Consider the following 21,253-nt stretch of genomic DNA (forward strand, 5'->3'; position numbering starts at 1 on the left):
TATATACGTTACGGGGTTGGTAGGTGACCGGAAATGGGATATACGGGGCACAGTAAACCATGATCGTGTTCGAGCTACGTGCCGTGTTCACACAGACTCGTTGCGAAAAACACGCCAGGAACGCTCACCACACGGGCTGAATCAATTTAATCGTTGAAACCTCGACCATGTACACTTTACCGCGAGATCGTCATTTGACGGAATAACTTAAGCGCAATATAATTGAGAAGAACAGTTCAAGTCCCACAACCCTGTTCACCTGTTGTTAGAAATAACACCACCCCACCGCGCCCTGACCAAGCTCCAGGCGCATTTCCGCTCACACTGTTTGCCATTGAGGCCCGTCTTGCAAGGCAAAACATAAATACACTACCAACACTACCAACACAACCGACCGCCTTTCCCGCAGTACAGTCAGGCGTACACTCCTTGCCGAGGAGGGCCGTTTTGCATACGAGAACATTAAGAGGTACTACCAATCCAGGTCGAGATCAGTTAAAACCCCACCAACCTGTAAACCTGTTGCAGGAGAGGACACCGCCCGACTCCCCACAGCTCCGTTCACAGTCCCGGTCACACTCTTCTCCGAAGAGGCCCGTCTTACACGTGATACACTTGCCCTCCGTCCGATCACAGTTCCTACATCCGGGGTAGAGGCACATGGTGTTACAATCAAGCTTGTGGTATCCGTGTTTGCAACCTGATACACAGTTACCATTGTTCTGAAAGTAACAATCAGTCGTTTACTCTGCGACATGGGACACACATCAAGCGCTTGAATGTAAGCTTACAGTGTTCGTACACGTTTCACTTCCATTGAAACCACTTTATAAACAAATTTCACCATGGAATGTTGCCTTTAACGGCTAAAGGTTAGAGCCCTAGCTAGCCCATGCTACAACGTAGAAAGCAGACCCAGGAAACTCAAATGTTATCTAATAGGTTTACAAATTCTAACCAATTGGAAACGAAAGACGAACTAGAAGTACATGTTCTTGTTGCATAATTAGAGGTACCTTACCTGGAAGCACTTGTCCGGTAGGCAGTTGGGACATGTCATGTTACAGTAGTCTCCGAAGTACGTGTCCTTACATCCGCCTGCGCACTCGCCGGTGTCCCTGTCACACGTGTCACCACGACAGTTTGCTGGGCAGGTGCGGTCGCAGAACACACCCCACGTGTTGGAGGGGGTGCAAGCTGAAAGAGAACGGAAGATTGAGACTGTTTTGTTACTCTTCTATAAATTTGATACCGTTTTCGTGTTATATGAATGGAAAATATGCTTTCAATTTCCAAAGATATTAGTCGAACAAATGTTTGACGTCAATTTCCCTGCAAATACTACAATCATTTCTATATTATATACATGTGTCATAATCAATACTTAATTCGCATCGATGGTTCAAAATGACGGATATGATATGAAAACACACTATTTCTAATGAAATCACCACATACAACAGATTCAGTTTATAGGCAGTGTGAGCAAATATATGCCTTTGCCAACGACAAGGCCACGAGAGAGTGTTTAAGCTGATTTTAGACGTGTTAATGCGTTCAAACCAAACACTTGCTACGACAAATATGAAAAGACGGCAAGTACGCTAAAGCATCATGATGACAATGGGGGGGGGGGGGCACTGTTTAGACAAGCATTATGTACGGGCAGACAAACATACAGACAGGCCTTTCTCGACAAATATATAGACATGCCTTTCTCGAAAACCATACAGACAGGCCTTTCTCGACAAACATACAGACATGCCTTTCTCGACAAACATACAGACAGGCCTTTCTCGACAAACATACTGACATGCCTTTCTCGACAAACATACTGACAGGCCTTTCTCGACAAACATACAGACATGCCTTTCTCGACAAACATACTGACAGGCCTTTCTCGACAAACATACAGACATGCCTTTCTCGACAAACATACTGACATGCCTTTCTCGACAAACATACTGACATGCCTTTCTCGACAAACATACTGACAGGCCTTTCTCGACAAACATACTGACAGGCCTTTCTCGACAAACATACTGACATGCCTTTCTCGACAAACATACTGACATGCCTTTCTCGACAAACATACAGACATGCCTTTCTCGACAAACATACTGACAGGCCTTTCTCGACAAACATACTGACATGCCTTTCTCGACAAACATACTGACAGGCCTTTCTCGACAAACATACTGACATGCCTTTCTCGACAAACATACTGACATGCCTTTCTCGACAAACATACAGACATGCCTTTCTCGACAAACATACAGACATGCCTTTCTCGACAACCATACAGACGGGCCTTTCTCGACAAACATACAGACAGGCCTTTCTCGACAAACATACAGACAGGCCTTTCTCGACAAACATACTGACATGCCTTTCTCGACAACCATACAGACAGGCCTTTCTCGACAAACATACTGACATGCCTTTCTCGACAACCATACAGACAGGCCTTTCTCGACAAACATACAGACATGCCTTTCTCGAAAACCATACAGACATGACTTTCTCGCTTCCAAACTTTGTAGGAATGTCAATAAGAAGATTTTAACTGTAAAAGAAAGTCAGGTATAAGTGGTTCAGTGAAATTCAGACGTGTGCTAGTATAGTAGTAAATAGATAACAAAAATCTTAATGAATAAATATTGCATGCTTACTAAAAAAAACTCAATGTTATTTAGGGTACATATTTGAAGTTCCTGGCCATTAAACATTATCTTTAAAACAATCCACGCAATGTGAATGTAATTGCTAAGAAATCTCAGCCTTCGTACGTTTAAACTCCAGCCCATGACCTTTATCGCTTAAAATATCGTTGGAATATTTTCTGATGAAAAATATTAAGTGAATATAAGTTCAACATTAAATGATATTAACATCGTTCAGATCGTTTATCACCCCATTCTTCAAGTTTAACATTTACAAATCAAAGAATCGAAACTCAATTTCTTCTCGCATGTCCTAATATCATATCACTTTTGCAGCAGTACCTGCGGATCGACAGCGAGGTGACGGGTTAACTCTTTCACACTCTAAGCAGCGTCCCAGTCCCTGATCGCAGGTCCCGTCGTTACATGTTTGCGCCATCGTGCAAGTCCGTTCACACATTTCTCCCCAGTATCCGACAGTACAGCCCTCGCGACATTCTCCTGTCCGGTTGCAGTTCTGATTCAAACAATTGCTTGAACAAATTGTTCTACAGTTTGGGCCATACCACGTTAGTTCACATTCAGCGTCGCATTCGCCGTCGTCGATGTCGCATGATCTAAATCCAGCAGCAACTCCACAGTTTAAGCTACACTGTTGACTACAGTCGCTGCTGTAATATCCCGGAACACATTGGTTCTCGCTACAGGAGCCCAGAGATCGGCTACAGTAGATAAACCCATCGATGGAACTTGGGAGACAATTTCCGCTACACCCCCGATCACAGTTTGTGCCATATCTGCCTTGCTTACATGATGCGCATGCGCCAGTGTCATCACAGGTCTGACACCCTGGGTATGTACAGGGAACTGTGCAATCAATGGAGTAAAATCCGTCATCACATCCACTCGGACACGTGCCATTGTTCTGATAACATATGTTTCCCCTACAGTGTCCACATGCCTGGGTACACGTGCCGCCCCAGTAGTCAGCCACACAACTCGTGCAACGTGCCGAGTATCTATCGCAGTCACCATTCCGACAATTAGCAGCACAGGTCTCGTTACATTTAAGCCCATAGTACGGTAACGGACAATCTATCAAGAAACAAAACAACAAGTTGTTAGACATTGGACAAACAAAGTTAATACAATGAAACAATGAATCCGATACACCTGAAGGTAAAACCAGCTAACATTGCACCATTGTCTCGAGTTGCACTGCCATCTTGCATAAATGTTTCAAATACGTAAATAGTTGTACTTTTACTTCTTAAAACTGATAAAACCGGGAAAAGCGCGGATTAATTGTACAGTAGCAAAACATGTCGTGTGTTAATACACTATAAACAGAAACATATTAGTACACTATAAACAGAAGCATATAAGACCATGTGTTAGGTGTCACTTCAACCTATATAACCATAAGCAGTGTGTCTAAAACATGTGCACGAGTACAATGATATGAAAGGTAATACCTACGTGTGAGTAACTAAATAATTCGTGGTAAGATATGTATGATGAATGAACGTGGAACAGTGGTAAGATATGTATGCTGAATGAACGTGGAACAGTGGTAAGATATGTATGCTGAATGAACGTGGAACAGTGGTAAGCTTCCTGACATGAGTGTTGTTACCTGCGTCCCTGCACAGTGGCGTCCTGTCTTGGAGGCAGTCCATGCAGATGCCTTCTACCCGGTCACACTGGTTATCCGTACAGGAAGAGTTGCACATTTCCCCACAAAAAGACCCGTAATGATTGTCTACACAACCGTTGGTACAATATCCGTCTCGTCGACAGACTGTGACTTGGCCAGCACAGTTTTCGCTGCATTCTAGCTCGCACTGTTCTCCAAAGAAGCCATCATTGCAACCGTGGAGACATTCCCCGGTGCTGAAGTCACAATACGTCAGACCATCTACTGGGTTTTCACGACAGTCCCCGGGGCATGTCTGCGTGCAGGTACTTCCGTAATAGCCAGCTCTGCATGCACCAGCGATGCAGCTTCCTGTTGTTTTGTTACAGTAAACATTGCCATCGGATGACGGGACACACTGATCGCTACATGGCAGGCTGCACTGTACACCGTACAAGCCTGGCTTACAAGTCAGACACTCACCGGCCTGCCGATCACACGTCATACAGCCGGTGTGGATACACTGCCGGGAGCATTGGTCGGTATAATAGCCATCCACACAAATGCCATTACAGGTTCCACTGGACTGCTGACATGTTACAGTCATGCAGTTGGTACAAGAGCCGTTGCACGTGTGTCCATAAAATCCGTCGTCACACGAGTCGCAACGTAACGTATAACGTCCGCAGGAGCTTTCACATGTGGCCGAGCAGTTATACTCGCAGAAAAGGCCGTGCGAACCTACTGGACACGCTGCAAGTGCGAATGAAATGGAATATAAGCGTTAATATATGAGGTGTAACGTGAACAAAACATAAAGCCATAGTCATTGCCGTTAATGCAAGGTGTGAAATAGCAAGAATGAGCTGACAGATGAAACTGTGAAAACCGGCGTGTGTGTTTACAAATGCATTTACGGAAACTGAGTTGGCATGATCTAAACTGAATACCCAGAGAGGTCGAGCATCAGGAACTGAGGGATGGCGTACGCTTGGTGTGAATTGTTTGAGAGAGGAGAGAGTCTAACATCATAACATTATGGTATATAAATAAATCAATTATGCAAAGCAATGCGATGCTTAAAGTCTGAACGAACGTACATCTTTTGAATAATATATTACTTCCTATAGAAGTATTAAAACAGACAGCCAAATTGTGAATGAGAGCACACACACACACACACACACAAACCATTACAGCAAAAACTCTTTTCACAGACGCGCTAAATTGATTGAGTCAGTTCACGTCAGTTTCCAAAATTATATACGAGTGTGTATACTTATATATAAGTATAATCTCTCTGTGCATGTTTTTGGACGCTATATATGTATCACCATGACGTAAAAACGCAAAATTATAATGCCTTATATATTGCTTATGTTAAGAAAACGTAGCCATTCCGAATCACAACTCCATGCATTGATTGGCTCGTTTGTATGGTTAAAGAATGAAGCCTTTCCAAATACCAGCTCACACATCTGTCACAGGATGCAAATATGTGTACATGCTTTATGTGAAATATAGCCCTTCTGCTCACACACGTCCATGCAATAACACGTCCATGCAACAACACGTCCATGCAATAACACTTCCATGCAATAACACGTCCATGCAGTCCATGCAATAACACGTCCATGCAGCCGTGCAAGGGTACCTGCTGATCTGCATTTCGGAGTTTTCACTTCCTGAAGACACTCGGCACACACGCCCAATGTTCTGTCACATGTATCATCGTTACACGTATCGGAACATTTAGAAGTGCAGTTGAAACCGTGAAATCCTGTGATGCATCCAAGAACCACGTGGCACTCCCCGTCGCGATGGCACGTGCTATCTACGCAGTTCTGGCTGCAAGGGCGGTCACACATGTCCCCGTGCCAACCTGTTCTACAGGATCGGTCACATCTGCCGTTTGTGAAATCGCACGATCCGACGCTTTCTCCTTCGTATGGAAAACAGTTTGAATTGCAAGCAGCAGTGCAGTATGGGTTGTAAAAGCCCGTTCTACATCCTTGACTGTCACAAGCGCCGGTTTCCTTACTGCAGTTACCACCAGTGGACGGGTCGCAATTAGGACTACACGAGTTCTCACAGTTCTGTCCCCACAGCTCCTTCTTACATAGAATACAACTTCCAGTTAATCGGTCACATGTCTCACAACCGCCGTATGGACAGGTTCTGGCACAATTCAAACCGTAGAAGCCAGGGTTACAGTCGCTGAAACATTCTCCTGAGTCCTGATCACAGGAAACGGTGGCACATTTGCCACACTGCTGGTCACAGGGGCTATCCCAGAATCCGGGCTTACACTGATCACATTTGGCCGAGTAACGGTGGCACGAGTCGACGCAGTTCTGGGGACATGATATATTGCAGTCCGCCCCGTACAAGTACGTCATGCTCGAATCAGGCCGACATTCTGTTAAATGACAAAGCATCGGTACAATTATAGGTATTTTCAGTATTTGCTAAAAACTTGTTCTTGAGGTCCGGAATGACTGCTTTGCAGACACAATTTCTTCCAATTAATAGAAAATAATATACAAAAATTTGACAACGAGCGAAATAAGAATTATTTCAAAGAACGACTTGCTCAAGTAATACGTAATAAAGTGTGGAATTGAAGTTTGTGTTAAGTGTATGATGATACCTGCTGATCGACATAGAGGCGACTGTAGTTGTGGTAGTTTCCGGCACTCGTCGCAGACGCCATCGTCCCTGTCACACGTGTTGTCCGTACAGGTAGTTGTGCAGTTTAAGGTGCAGTCAAAACCGTACCAACCGAAGCCGTCCCTACAACCGAGGCTCCTGTTACATTCCCCATCTCGCTCACAAATGGGCCCTTTACAGTTTTCGTGACACTGTCTGTCACAATAGTCGCCGTAATATCCATCCTCGCAGCCGTCTCTGCAGATTCCTGTTCCGAAGTCACAGTCTCGATTGCCGTACGGATCTTTCTGACAAGTTCTGCTGCATTCTGACTGGCATGTCAAGGAATAAAAGCCCGGGTTGCAAGCTCCAATTTCGCAGTTGCCGTTTTCCTTACTACAGTAAACAAGTCCATCGGATGAGCTCGTGCATTCAGCACTGCAATCCTGTGAGCAATCACTTCCCCAGTGCCCCTGCTTACACGTAGCGCATTCTCCACTTGTTCGGTCACACGATCTACAGTTTAGTTGGCGGCATGTTAGATCACACATGTCTGAGTAATATCCCTCCCGGCAACGCCCCACACACGTCCCATTTGCCTTGAAACATGTCCCGGTCGCACAAAAGCCGCAAGAATTATCGCACGTGGCACCGTAATACCCATTTAAACACGCCGCGCATGTGTAACTTTCATATCGTTCGCACTTGTCGCGACAGTTAGGGGGGCACGAGATGTTACATGACAGGCCAGCGAACCCGGTATTACATTCTACAAATATTTCACAGCATATGACGAGGATATTGTGGTTCATTAAATAGAAAACTAATTATTCATTGTTGGTACAATATTACTAGACAACATTGAATTAGGTTTTCAAAACTTTATAATTGTGATGGAAACTATTTAGTTATGATGGAAACTATATAATTATGATTGAAAATGACATTGATATTCTTACGAAATCTTATAGAAACAATCAAATTGACACATGTAAATGATTAAAATGTAATGGTACATGATGGGCTACTGTGTTATGCTAGGAAAGATAACCACTTCATTGTCGGATGAGAACGACCGGTTTTACTAAAACATTATTTTTATTTTATAAAAAGTTTGCTTGAAAACCATTTGTTCACGGAATGTAATTCATACAATTTGTAAATCACACGAAGGCTCCACTTGATAGTCTTAAAGGTGCTGGTGAGTATAAAGAAAGCTACTGTTAAGTGTTTGTATGTTTCTGAGAAAACAAGAAAGCTATGGACATAAAAAACAACACACAATCGAATCTAATTTTAACACACAAAACAAAATAAAAAAGTAGAAGTTGACGGGATAACTGTTTGAGTAAAGGAAAGAAGGCAAGTGAGTGATTGCTACAAATAAAAGCACAATGAAACTGATCTGTGATGTGTGGATAGAGCGGGCGCAGACAACCAACACAACTATTGGAGTTTCTTTACCTGTCGATGTTTTTATTTAATTCAATAGCAATATGTTTAATAAAAACGCAAAATGTTTCATACCGAATAAAAAACGGTTTGTCTTTTATCAACACATACTTTTCGTTAAAAGATTGTTCTTTGCCCGACAGGTGAAGAAATAATGAACTATGCGTACTAAATGATGTAACCAACCTGCACTTCTGCAGAGCGGGGTCTGTTCGTTGAGCGGTTTGTTGCACTCCGCGCATTCCCCCGTCGACCTGTCACACGTGCCATCGTTGCACGTCTGGGTGCAATCCATGCTACAGATCTCTCCGAATTTTCCAGCCACGCACCCGAGTGTGCACACCCCGTTCCTCTCACAGAGCTGGCTCACACAATTGTTGCTGCATTTCAATCGGCAGAAATCCCCGTAGTTCGTTGACTCGCAGCCCATTATACAATGGCCATTTTGGAATTCACAAATACGGTCATTATTATTGTCCGGCAAGCAAGTTGGTTCACATTGAATAGAACACGTATCATCCCAATACCCGGGAACGCACTGGTTCGCTTTGCAGTAGCCCAGGTCCTTGCTGCAGTATATCAGATTGTTAATGTCTGGATAACAGTTGCTGCTGCAACTTTGCTCGCAGTTGGTCCCATAAAAGCCCTGCTTGCACGTGCTGCAGACGCCGCTGGTTTTGTCACAAGTTTCGCAGGTGCTGTAAAGACAGGTTGCCCTGCAAAAGTTGTTGTAGTACCCCGCCCTGCACGGACCGATACAAAACCCGGTTGTCTGCTCACAAGTGTTGGTGGCACAATTGCCGCATGACTGGTTGCACGTGGCGCCGTATGTACCTAGATAAATAAAGAAGTAAGTGGTCTGACTCTACCAAACAAAAACCAGGTAGTGTGTGATACAGACCAATACGCAGTGTTATAACAGTATCTTAATATTGAAACTATAGGAATACGGAAACTTCGTAAAATTGCTGTCGATAACGTTTACATTAAGGAAACATACGTTTATATATTTTGTAACCGTACACCACATAACCAAGCAGGACGCCACTCACCTGTAACACAGGCCGCACATCTGGCTGTGGACCGTTCACATCCACCCGCGCAGTTAGTTGAGCACGTGTTGTTACAGAACTGACTAAAGAATCCGATATCACACGCTGAAACATACAACAATCCGATATCACACGCTGAAACATACAACAATCCGATATCACACGCTGAGACATACAACAATCCGATATCACACGCTGAGACATACAACAATCCGATATCACACGCTGTAAAACATACAGGACATGCTAGTATTCAAATGTAAAGATTTTGAAGAGCTCTCAACACCAAAAATCCATTCAGCAGATTACATATCAGCCACATTTCCATTAAAGCTGAACTCTCAGAGATCGAACGTTTAGACAACTTTATATTTTTTTCTGTCTTGGTGGTTCCAATTTTTGCGAAAATCCATGGAAACCAGGTATATAAGACTGCTGACAAATATTAAGATCGCAGATTTTTATATTTAAGTTCAAAAATTGATGTTTTATGCACTAAGCCATAAAACATTAATTTTCGAACGAAAATATGAACATCTACGATCTGATTTTTTGTCAGCAATCTTGTATCATTGGTTTGCGGATATTTACGCCAAAATTTGCTCTTTCTAAGACAAAAAATAAAAAAGTTGTAAAAATGGTAAATCTGTGAGAGTGCAACTTTAAGTTACGAATGAACCTCCAATCTTCCTTTTAGTCAATAAGTGATTTATTTGAGATAACATGTTTATTTACAATCTGTTATAATGTGCAGGTTCTCAACGATCAGTAACCAATATCACTCTGTGAAGTCGCATTCGGAACTCCTCGGCCATTTTTATCGAAAACAACCTCAGATGTATATGAACGGTTTAAATGTAAAAAAATCGGGTCTTTTTAAGTCCGCTGCAAGTAGATCGCGTAGTAATTTAATTCAGCAGTTTAACTTAATGACTTAATTCTTAGGAATATTGATTACGTTATCACTGGCAATCAATTTAAATTTAGAACAACAAAAAGTAGTAAAACACTACATTTAATTAATGATATATAATTCAGAATTTTACGAACTACTTCTACTGATGTGCCAGCATATACCCGGGGTTGTTTTTGTTAAAAATGGCCGAGGAGCTCCGAATGCGTGAAGCCCAGTACCAATGTGTATACGTCTGTTAACAGTAAATTTCTGATAGTATACATGTGGATATATGTGATGTCAAGAGAAAGTAGGACGCAGATTGGAATGTCAAGATAGGGGACAACATGTCAAATACATAGTTACCTGCGTCTCGGCAAAAATACGACGGGTTTGCTGTTGCTATGCGACATTCTAAACAGTCGCCTGTAGACTGATCACATCTGTTATCAATACACGTACTACTGCACCGCTGGGAGCACTGGGCTCCAAAATACTCGTCCTTACATGAACCGTCACACGCGCCCGTTACACCATCGCATCCGCCGCCAACACAGTTGGCCGGACACGACGTCAGACAGTCACTACCGTAATAACCGAACGCGCAACCCTGGCGGCAGTTCGTCGCGGTACCCACGCAATCACGATTTAAACACGTAACGCTACAGTCGCCGGTACAATACACGCCAAAATAACCGATGTCACAGCCGTCAGAGCAAATTCCTGTATCACGATCACAGTTGTTGATCCCTGAAACAGAGTCTTTACAGTTGACTCCGCATTCAAACTCGCACAGTGCACCATGGTAGCCAGGGGTGCAGGTATCTGTTGCACACGCGCCCGTCCGGATGTCACAGTACACAAGCCCATCTGCGGACGGCGTGCACTGTCCACAATCGATCTGACAGTTGGACCCCCACTTATAGGCACTACATTGGGTACACGCACCGCTACGCTGATCGCAAACCTGTAAAGGTATTGAATAATAAGTAAGCTGCCAGTGTTAACTGGACACAATATAGGTTGATGCAAACTAAAACAATTTAATTAATGCATTATTAATTCATTATGATTTAATCGCTTGACTTTAATGGTCAAATCATTTGTGTACTTAACATTGCTGTCATTGAAAGATCCTCACCACTGTAATTGTCTTACACGCATGTCCTATAATGTATCTACACTTATCAGAGTTATCGTTCTTACCGTACAGTTGTCGCGACACCTCTGTTTACACTCGTCCCCATACAGGCCGGCCCTACAATTACTGCAGATGGCCGTGTACCGATCACATACACGCGTACACCCGGGCGAACAGTCAAGGTTACAGTCGTTACCGTATTTGCCCTCATCGCACGCTGAAATATTAAATGGAATCAACTATTATTTAAATCATTACCTTATCGTACAAAGGCAAGGAGTTTCAAAGCACAATTTAAATCTGTCGCCAGTACCAACGCTACTGTAACCACACCTACGGCTTTCACACGCGCTTTTCGGCGAGCTAATTTTATTAAACATCACGTCAATGTTATACCTCTTTATTATTTGTCGAATTGAAAAGAAAGGTGTGTGTACATGTAGTATCGGTACATTGAAATCTCTGGACCTCACTGGCAGGAGTTTCCAGTAACATGCAATCATAGTAGGAAATCTCTGGACCTCACTGGCAGGAGTTTCCAGTAACATGCAATCATAGTAGGAAATCTCTGGACCTCACTGGCAGGAGTTTCCAGTAACATGCAATCATAGTAGGAAATCTCTGGACCTCACTGGCAGGAGTTTCCAGTAACATGCAATCATAGTAGGAAATCTCTGGACCACACTGGCAGGAGTTTCCAGTAACATGCAATCATAGTAGGAAATCTCTGGACCTCACTGGCAGGAGTTTCCAGTAACATGCAATCATAGAGGGAAATCTCTGGACCTCACTGGCAGGAGTTTCCAGTAACATGCAATCATAGTAGGAAATCTCTGGACCACACTGGCAGGAGTTTCCAGTAACATGCAATCATAGTAGGAAATCTCTGGACCTCACTGGCAGGAGTTTCCAGTAACATGCAATCATACTAGGTGTTCCGGTATTCGTAACAAGTGTTTTTAGAGCATTGATCTCTTTGAAAACTTAAAAGACATATTATAGTTCGTTAGCGTCACTGCTAACAACAAACTTAACCAGTGTGTTCTCACTCATTGGTCTGATCTTATAAACCTACAACCGTCCCTGTACATATAATTCTGTCTTCAAAAACACGCCATATAACACATTAATTGTGAAGATATTTGTTTGCAGGATTTAGAGCTGCTTGTTGCCAATGGCCACACATATGGTTAGATGTCAGTTAAATGTGCGTAGTACACTCAAAAACGCAAAGACCAGCATCTTGATCTGAATAGAGCTCTAATTTGATATCATAGATTCGTATTTGAAAAAAAAATCTTCAAATTATTACTTTATCACTTATTTAACACTTTAATTTTTACAAAATGCGATATGCGAAAGGTTTGCGTTTTTCAATGTGTGCAAGTATTATACATAAGAGTGTATACATGTATATAGGATAATATGGATTATACATGAGAGTATATACACGTATATAGGACAAGGTGGATTATAAATGAGAGAATATACATGCATATAGGACAAGGTGGATTATATATGAGAGAATATATATTTATATAGGATAAGGTGGATTATGCATGAGAGAATATACATTTATATAGGACAAGGTGGATTATGCATGAGAGTATATACACGTATAAAGGACAAGGTGGATTATACATGAGAGAATATACATTTATATAGGACAAGGTGGATTATACATGCGAGTATATACACATATATAGGATAAGGTAGATTATACATTCGAATATATACATGTTTATGGGTATGTGGGTATCTATATAAGATGGATTATACATTAGAGTATATTATAAGATACGGGGTTAATAATTGACCCTATATGGGATATACGGGGCAAAGGAAACCATATCTGGTAAGAGCAAAGCTCGAAAATCGTTTCCTGCGCCCCGTATATCCCATATCGGGTCACCTACGATATAGATTTGGTGACCCAATATGGAAAAAATATGGGGTCATCGCGTGACCAGTCCTGGACCAATGGCGTTGCGTCATTCATGTTGGAGGCGTGATGTATAGGTATATGGGTTTCTACATAAAATGGCGGATCCATGGTCTTGAGGTTACACGCTTGACTATCAATCCAGAGGTCGCAGGTTCGACCCCCCGTCGCATCACTAAAAAAACTAATCGTCTTCCGGGAGGGACGTTAAATGGGGGTCCCGTGTGACAGTGCTATACACTGGAGCATGTTAAAGAACAAGGGTAGCTCTAAACAGGGTTACATTCTGTCTGTGCACTATGCTCCAAAAACCTAAAATGACTAATAATCTTAACGGAGCACTCGCCGAATGGGCTAGGCCCGAGTGCGAGTATAAATAAGCTTACACACCACATAAAATGGATTATACATGAGAGTATACACATGTATATAGGTAGAGTGGTGTCTACATAAGATGTATTATACATAAGAGTAACTGCATGTATATAGGAATAGGGTTTCTACATAAGATGGATAATACATAAGAGTAATTACATGTATATAGGTATAGGGGTTTCTACATAAGATGGATTATACATAGGAGAAATTACACGAATAAAGGTATAGGGTTTCTACATATATATGGATTATACATCAGGATATACACTTATAAATAGGTATAGGGTTTCTATATAAGATGGAATATTAATGAGGACCCTATACGCATGTATATAGGTATATGGGTTTCTACGTAAGATGAATTATACATAAGAGTATACACTTGTATATAGGTATAGGGTTTCTACGTCAGATGGATTATATATACATAAGAGTATAAACTTGTATATAGGTAGGTATATGGGTTTCCACGTAAGATGGATTATACATAAGAGTATACACTTGTATATAGGTATATGGGTTTCTACGTAAGATGGAATATTAATGAGAGTATATACATAAGATAGTGGATCACTTCAATATCAAGTGTTCTTCTATGAGTCTCTATACTCTATTGTCAAGGTAATTTATATCTGGAAAATAACAAGAGAGAAAAACAAATAATAATACGCACTCGCAATTAAGGACTTGTCAAACAGGAATACGAACAGACATATGGTAAAAGTCACGAACAGAGTAACTCTTTGGAGTAAAAAAAGTATTAACCGATAATTACTTAAATTAAAATGTATAAGATACTAACGTGCATTTGGGCAGGTGAAGCCCGGGTCGGGTTTGAGGCACTCGGCACACACTCCACTGTCCCGGTGACACGTGTCGTCGTAACACTCCGACTCGCACCGCTTGTCGCACTGGGCGCCATAGTTGTGGGCTTGACAGTCACCGGCACATCGCCCTGTCATCACGTCACACGTGACAATCCCATTAGCGTCGGTGCCGCAATTTGGGTGACAGAATGAAAAACATTTAAGATCCCAGAAACCAGGAACGCACTGCCTTGATGTGCAGTGAGCGGAGGAAATGTCACACGATACCACACCATTGACTGGCACACAAGCGCTGCTGCAGTTTAAACCGCATAGTTGGCCGTATTTCCCATCCGGACATTGCACGCAGAGTCCAGTATCTTTGTTACACGTTATACATGATGTACAGTTCTGACGACAAAAAGAGCCGAAATATCCGTTTTCACATGCCCCGTCACAGCTCCCGTTTGCTTGCTGACACGTTGTTCCACGAAGACACGTGTCACATTCTTCTGAACATATATCACCATAGCGACCAGTAACGCAACCTACGCAATTTCCGGTGTAACGATCGCAGACGTTGTCTTGACAGTTGAGGCTTTTGCATAGTATGTCGCAGTTTATTCCGTAGAAACCAACGACACAGGCTGAACATAGAGGAACAAGCATTTACACGTTAGTTAACTTTCAGGTGACTAGTACGTTAAAGTAAGCATGATGGTGATTCTCCGACAACAAAAGAAATATTTTAAAGCAATTATTTACAGTTTTATAATTGTAACCTGTATCAGGCATTATAAACGATGCATTTCATTTAAAGTTTTGTTACCAACAAACAAACATATCAGCGGTGTTGAACATACCATTTGTTTACTACTGGTGTGACATATCATCTATGTAAAACAAGACGTAGCGTAACACAAGCAGTCCAATTGCAACATAATTATGCCATAAGGAAACTGTACAATAATGCACGCACATGAAACATTAGACTACACAACGATGATAAAACATCGAGGATAAGCACTGATGCCTTGGTGAAAAAACTAAAGTTTACATCGTTCATTGTTTATAACTAAGGTGAACAGATCCAAATGGCTGCAGAAGTGTGATTGGATTAGTATAAACACGTATTCTACCAATATGTTATCATTTTAATATCGTTAAATATTAAACTCAGGAATACTGCAAAACAGCGACTACTCCTGATTATGAATCTATGAATGAGTATGGATGACAGAGTCTTTTTAAATTGTTGGCCAAACGACAACGAACGTTTCATGAAAAGCATGGGTTCATGATCAACTGCTCATGATTCACGATATAAATCATCCTAGTAGGACACATACACACACACACACACACACACACACACACACATGCGTGAAAGGTGGTCCACGAAAGGGTCATGACACATTTCAACTAACCTGAACTTCGGCAGAGCGGCGAAGGTCTGATCTTGCTGCATTCAGCACAGTTGCCGGTGAGCCTGTCACATCTTCCATCGGTGCATGTCTCGCTGCATTGCAGCTCACACATATCGCCATAGTAACCACCATCACAGCCAACTGAACAATACCCCGTATCGTTACATATAGCGGAGAAGCAATGTGGGTTGCACTGTATATCACACCGAGGACCGTAATTTTCGGGAATACAGCCTTCAACACAGTTGTCAATTCTGCTTAAACAATTTTCGTTGACGCAGTTAATACTACAAGGTCCGTCACAGTATCGTCCAAACCAACCGATAGTGCAGCCAAAGGAGCAGTTCCCGCTGTTGATGTCGCATTCAAAGTTTCTGCAGTTGACGCCACAGCTCGAGGTGCACGTAGGCTGATAGAAGCCAGTTTCGCATCGACCCGAGTCACATCTACCGTCAAACCTTCCGCAAGTTATTTCTCCGTTAGATGATGGCTGACAATGGGTGCTGCAATTATACTGACAGGCACTCCCATACGTCCCAGTATCGCACAACTCACAATAACCGGTGGCTTGGACGCAGAATGTGCATCGGTTATGGCATTGAGCGTCACACTTGGGTCCATAATGACCACGGACGCATTCTCCAAGACAGTTGCCTGTGTCCTGGTCACAACGTCCACCGACGCAGTTATTACAACTCAGTTCACAGTATTCACCGTAGGCATAGCTAACGCACCCGACACATTTGGCAGTGTAGCGTTCGCAAATGTTGCTGAAGCACTGAGTACCGCCTGGACAGGTGGCGTTACAAAAGTCGCCGTATAAACTGACTGAACAATCTGAAAGTGGACGAGACAGGAGTGAGTGATATACATGTATCTAAATTAAAGAGAGATATAAACATAGAATCAGTCCATTTTTGGTCACTACAAACCATTAATCGAGAAGTGAAAAGTGTTAATGCGTTTCACTTTTGCCGCCAAATATCCAGGAAAAAGAAAATTAATCAAACTAACCCAGAAAACCAGAAAACGTATATTTTCATTTCCAGTGAAGCTACAGTTCTATGTTATATTTTAGAACATGTTAAACGTGTATGTGTTATAATTTTAGTTAACATGTATATGCAAGCTTAGACGCTCAAGTATGGAAATTAAGAATACTACCTTTCCTGAACTGAGCTGAGCAGAGCGTGGTTATGCTGTTATAAACACCGACGAAGTAAGATGTTAGGGCTTCAGAAAAATGCAGGATGTTTTGCCGCTGCATACATCGACACATTGCTCACATGTTGGCTGTTACTGAGACACAAAGGGCGTTTATTAGGTGTGAGCTGAGTATTGTAAACATTGAAGGCTGTGATTACGGCAAATGTTTTCTACAAGTTGAGTCAGATGACATTATTACCAATACTAACGGTTAATAGAGACGTATGGATTTCTTGAATAAATCCGTTGTATTAAAATTCAATGGAGTTAGAGAGCTGCTCGGGTTCGATATTAATGAGGGGACAACCACAACATATGAATTATACATGCTATTTCACCAAATTGCCAAGTTGTGGACGTTTGGTAAAACGGCACTTATATGATATATGTTTTAAGGGGGAGCGTGTATTTGATGGATAATATAAATAATATTACACGTATGGAGTTTGAGAATTACACCCAGTGTGTTTTCCCCCAATAAACCTAATAATGTATTGAACATAGCAATGAAATTAACGATGAGTCACTGCCGTCGCCAAATCGAAATACAAGTAGCAATCAATTATAGCGGACATTCATCTGCACATGTAAGATGGTATGAGTTTTCTGCTGGAGTACGTGGACGAGTTAGATGGTAAGAGTTTTCTGCTGGAGTACATGGACGAGTTAGATGGTATGAGTTTTCTGCTGGAGTACATGGACGAGTTAGTTGGTATGAGTTTTCTGCTGGAGTACATGGACGAGTTAGTTGGTATGAGTTTTCTGCCGGAGTACATGGACGAGTTAGTTGGTATGAGTTTTCTGCCGGAGTACATGGACGAGTTAGTTGGTATGAGTTTTCTGCCGGAGTACATGGACGATTTAGTTGGTATGAGTTTTCTGCCGGAGTACATGGACGAGTTAGATGGTATGAGTTTTCTGCCGGAGTACATGGACGAGTTAGTTGGTATGAGTTTTCTGCCGCAGTACATGGACGAGTTAGATGGTATGAGTTTTCTGCCGGAGTACATGGACGAGTTAGTTGGTATGAGTTTTCTGCCGCAGTACATGGACGAGTTAGTTGGTATGAGTTTTCTGCCGCAGTACATGGACGAGTTAGTTGGTATGAGTTTTCTGCCGCAGTACATGGACGAGTTAGTTGGTATGAGTTTTCTGCCGCAGTACATGGACGAGTTAGTTGGTATGAGTTTTCTGCCGCAGTACATGGACGAGTTAGTTGGTATGAGTTTTCTGCCGCAGTACATGGACGAGTTAGTTGGTATGAGTTTTCTGCCGCAGTACATGGACGAGTTAGTTGGTATGAGTTTTCTGCCGGAGTACATGGACGAGTTAGTTGGTATGAGTTTTCTGCCGGAGTACATGGACGAGTTAGTTGGTATGAGTTTTCTGCCGGGGTACATGGACGAGTTAGATGGTATGAGTTTTCTGCCGGGGTACATGGACGAGTTAGATGGTATGAGTTGTCTGCTGGAGTACATGGACGAGTAGGATGGTATGAGTTTTCTGCTGGAGTACATGGACGAGTAAGATGGTATGAGTTTTCTGCTGGAGTACATGGACGAGTTAGTTGGTATGAGTTTTCTGCTGGAGTACATGGACGAGTTAAATGGTATGAGTTTTCTGCTGGAGTACATGGACGAGCTGAGCAAAACAGATAGAACAGGAAAGCAACCACTGCCATGATCAATAGACAAACGTTGTAGCTGATAATGGCGAACTTACTGGCTGATCTGCATTGAAAGCCAGGCGTGCCCAGATCACACTCGGCACAGTAGCCGAGCAGCCGGTCGCAGGTTTTGTTCATGCATGTGTCAGTACATCTTTCACCGCATTTAGGACCGTAGAAGCCAGGTTCACAGCCGAATGTGCAATACCCACTATCGTCCATACATTTATCCAGAACACAATTACTGCTGCACATTCGATCACAGCTAGGGAAGTTGTAATACTCGTCTATACATCCATCAATGCAATTGTTTGCATTATCAATACAGTTTGTGTTAAGACAAGTAAAGCTACAATCTTTTGAGCAATCCGGGCCATAGAATCCAGTACTACAACCATGTGTGCAGAGCCCTGAATCTATGTTGCATTCAGGTAATCGTGTGCCACTCCGAGCACAATTTAAATTGCACTGTGATGTACACGTTCTTTCATAGTAACCCGGTGTGCACTCTCCGCTGTTACACTGTCCCCCATCTTTTGTGCACGTAATATAATCACCGCTAGTATCATTGGCACATTTTAAGCTACAGTCATCTTCACAAAGCTCTCCGTAAGTTCCAGAATCACAAACAATGCATTCACCCGTCTCTTGTCGGCAAACGGAACATCTATCATGACACGCGCGGTTACACAACAAGGAATAGAAGCCATCAACACAACCCTGGGAACAAATCCCGCTAGTTTGAGAGCACTGACCATTCACACAGTAAGAGCAGGTCTGGTTACAAGTCTCGCCCCAGTGGTAGGGGATACAAACAGTACAGTCACCAGTATAGCGGTTACAGACATGATTAAGGCATGAGCTCCCGCCAGGACAGGACAGGTGACACGTTGTACCATAGCTGCCGGCGCCGCACACTGAAATGAATGGGGTGCAAAATGATGGGTAAGGCTGATACTGCGGACCAAAGCTAATAGCAGACATATACTATGTGCAGCTTTATGTTTTGTTATATGTTTTCTATGAGTGACCAAATTTACAACCGAGACCAGAAAGCGCAGTAGTTTTATACATACCGCCAACAAGCGTTCACTAACAGGAATGAACGTAGATGACACATATGGGTATTAGACATTGTTCGCAATACGTACATATGGGCGGAGCTGTTTAATATTTTTACAAGCCTCATTTGTTATACTGGTTCATAGAACGGATACTTGACTTCGGGAGTACACAGGGGTAAAACAGGTAAGTCACAATGACATTAGCAGTGTTAAAATCGGTATTTTCAAACTATATATATGTGAGAGAGTACTTCTTTGTTAAGCATCGAACAAACCAGAGGTTTGTGTTTTTCATCAGACGGGTCAGAACTTCATCTCCAAACGACATAAAATAAAAGAGAGAACAACCTTGAGTCCTACCTGTAGTTTCATGGCATGTATATAACCAACACGTACACGCTCAGCTCTGTACATTGAAAAAATAGTATAACAAGACAAGTTGTTCCGTTAATGGTACTTGAAACAGTGTTGCACCACAAACGTTTGACATAGCTTTCAAAAACAACTCAACTCACAAACAAAACATGGTGTATTTATTTATAGACAGGTTCCTGTTAACAACAACTTTGCATCACACTTGCTTAAATCATTAACACAATTGCTTAAAACATTAACACAATTGCTTAAAACATTAACACCATTGCTTAAAACATTAACGCAATTGCTTAAAACATTAACACCATTGCTTAAAACATAAACGCAATTGCTTAAAACATTAATACATTTGCTTAAAACATAAACACCATTGCTTAAAACATAAACGCAATTGCTTAAAACATTAACACAATTGCTTAAAACATTAATACATTTGCTTAAAACATTAACACAATTGCTTAAAACATTAATACATTTGCTTAAAACATAAACAACATTGCTTAAAACATAAACGCAATTGCTTAAAACATTAACGCAATTGTTATGTTTTTGACAACAAAACAGAATGGCAACATAAGGTATATCCCTCAATAATACATTTACAAACTTGCAGACATTTGTATAATGACTCAACAGCCACCAGTAGTCACTCTGTATATTGCAATATCGACGCAGGAGAACATAATGTGCGCACGAACAAACACCTGAAATAGGCATCATACTAACATAATATTTTAAACATTACGTTAAGAGCTTACCTTGCCCAGAGAGCCTCTATCATGTGGAGGAAGGGATGGAGCATCCGGGCCACGGTCAGTGCTGCCTCGCAATCCAACAGTTGGATGGTTCAATAACTACGTATATTCGCACAAGTCTCAGAAGTGAAGGATGATGGAGAAAC

At 42.1% G+C, this 21,253-nt stretch overlaps 1 protein-coding gene across 13 annotated transcripts in view; it reads right to left on the bottom strand.

Annotated features, from left to right (window-relative positions):
* LOC128221879 (fibrillin-2-like) overlaps positions 1–21,253 on the bottom strand; it is a 106,062-nt gene that overhangs the window by 52,937 nt on the left and 31,872 nt on the right. For 3 of the 13 annotated variants that reach the window (XM_052930508.1, XM_052930507.1, XM_052930509.1), the window contains 13 exons: positions 18,970–19,830; positions 16,042–16,878; positions 14,611–15,261; positions 11,554–11,705; positions 10,714–11,314; positions 9,453–9,557; positions 8,587–9,234; positions 6,950–7,717; positions 5,954–6,718; positions 4,300–5,052; positions 3,006–3,758; positions 1,022–1,197; positions 512–722 (listed from right to left, as the gene is read on the bottom strand). In XM_052930508.1, the coding sequence (XP_052786468.1) occupies positions 512–722; positions 1,022–1,197; positions 3,006–3,758; positions 4,300–5,052; positions 5,954–6,718; positions 6,950–7,717; positions 8,587–9,234; positions 9,453–9,557; positions 10,714–11,314; positions 11,554–11,705; positions 14,611–15,261; positions 16,042–16,878; positions 18,970–19,830 (7,281 nt within the window). Of the gene's footprint in view, positions 1–511; positions 723–1,021; positions 1,198–3,005; positions 3,759–4,299; positions 5,053–5,953; positions 6,719–6,949; positions 7,718–8,586; positions 9,235–9,452; positions 9,558–10,713; positions 11,315–11,553; positions 11,706–14,610; positions 15,262–16,041; positions 16,879–17,205; positions 17,341–18,969; positions 19,831–21,253 lie in introns of those variants that run through there. The other 10 variants (XM_052930515.1, XM_052930511.1, XM_052930512.1 and 7 more) reach the window with 10 other exon arrangements.

This window comes from Mya arenaria, chromosome 16 (genome assembly GCF_026914265.1).
Source record: "Mya arenaria isolate MELC-2E11 chromosome 16, ASM2691426v1".
Lineage (NCBI taxonomy): Eukaryota > Metazoa > Mollusca > Bivalvia > Myida > Myidae > Mya > Mya arenaria.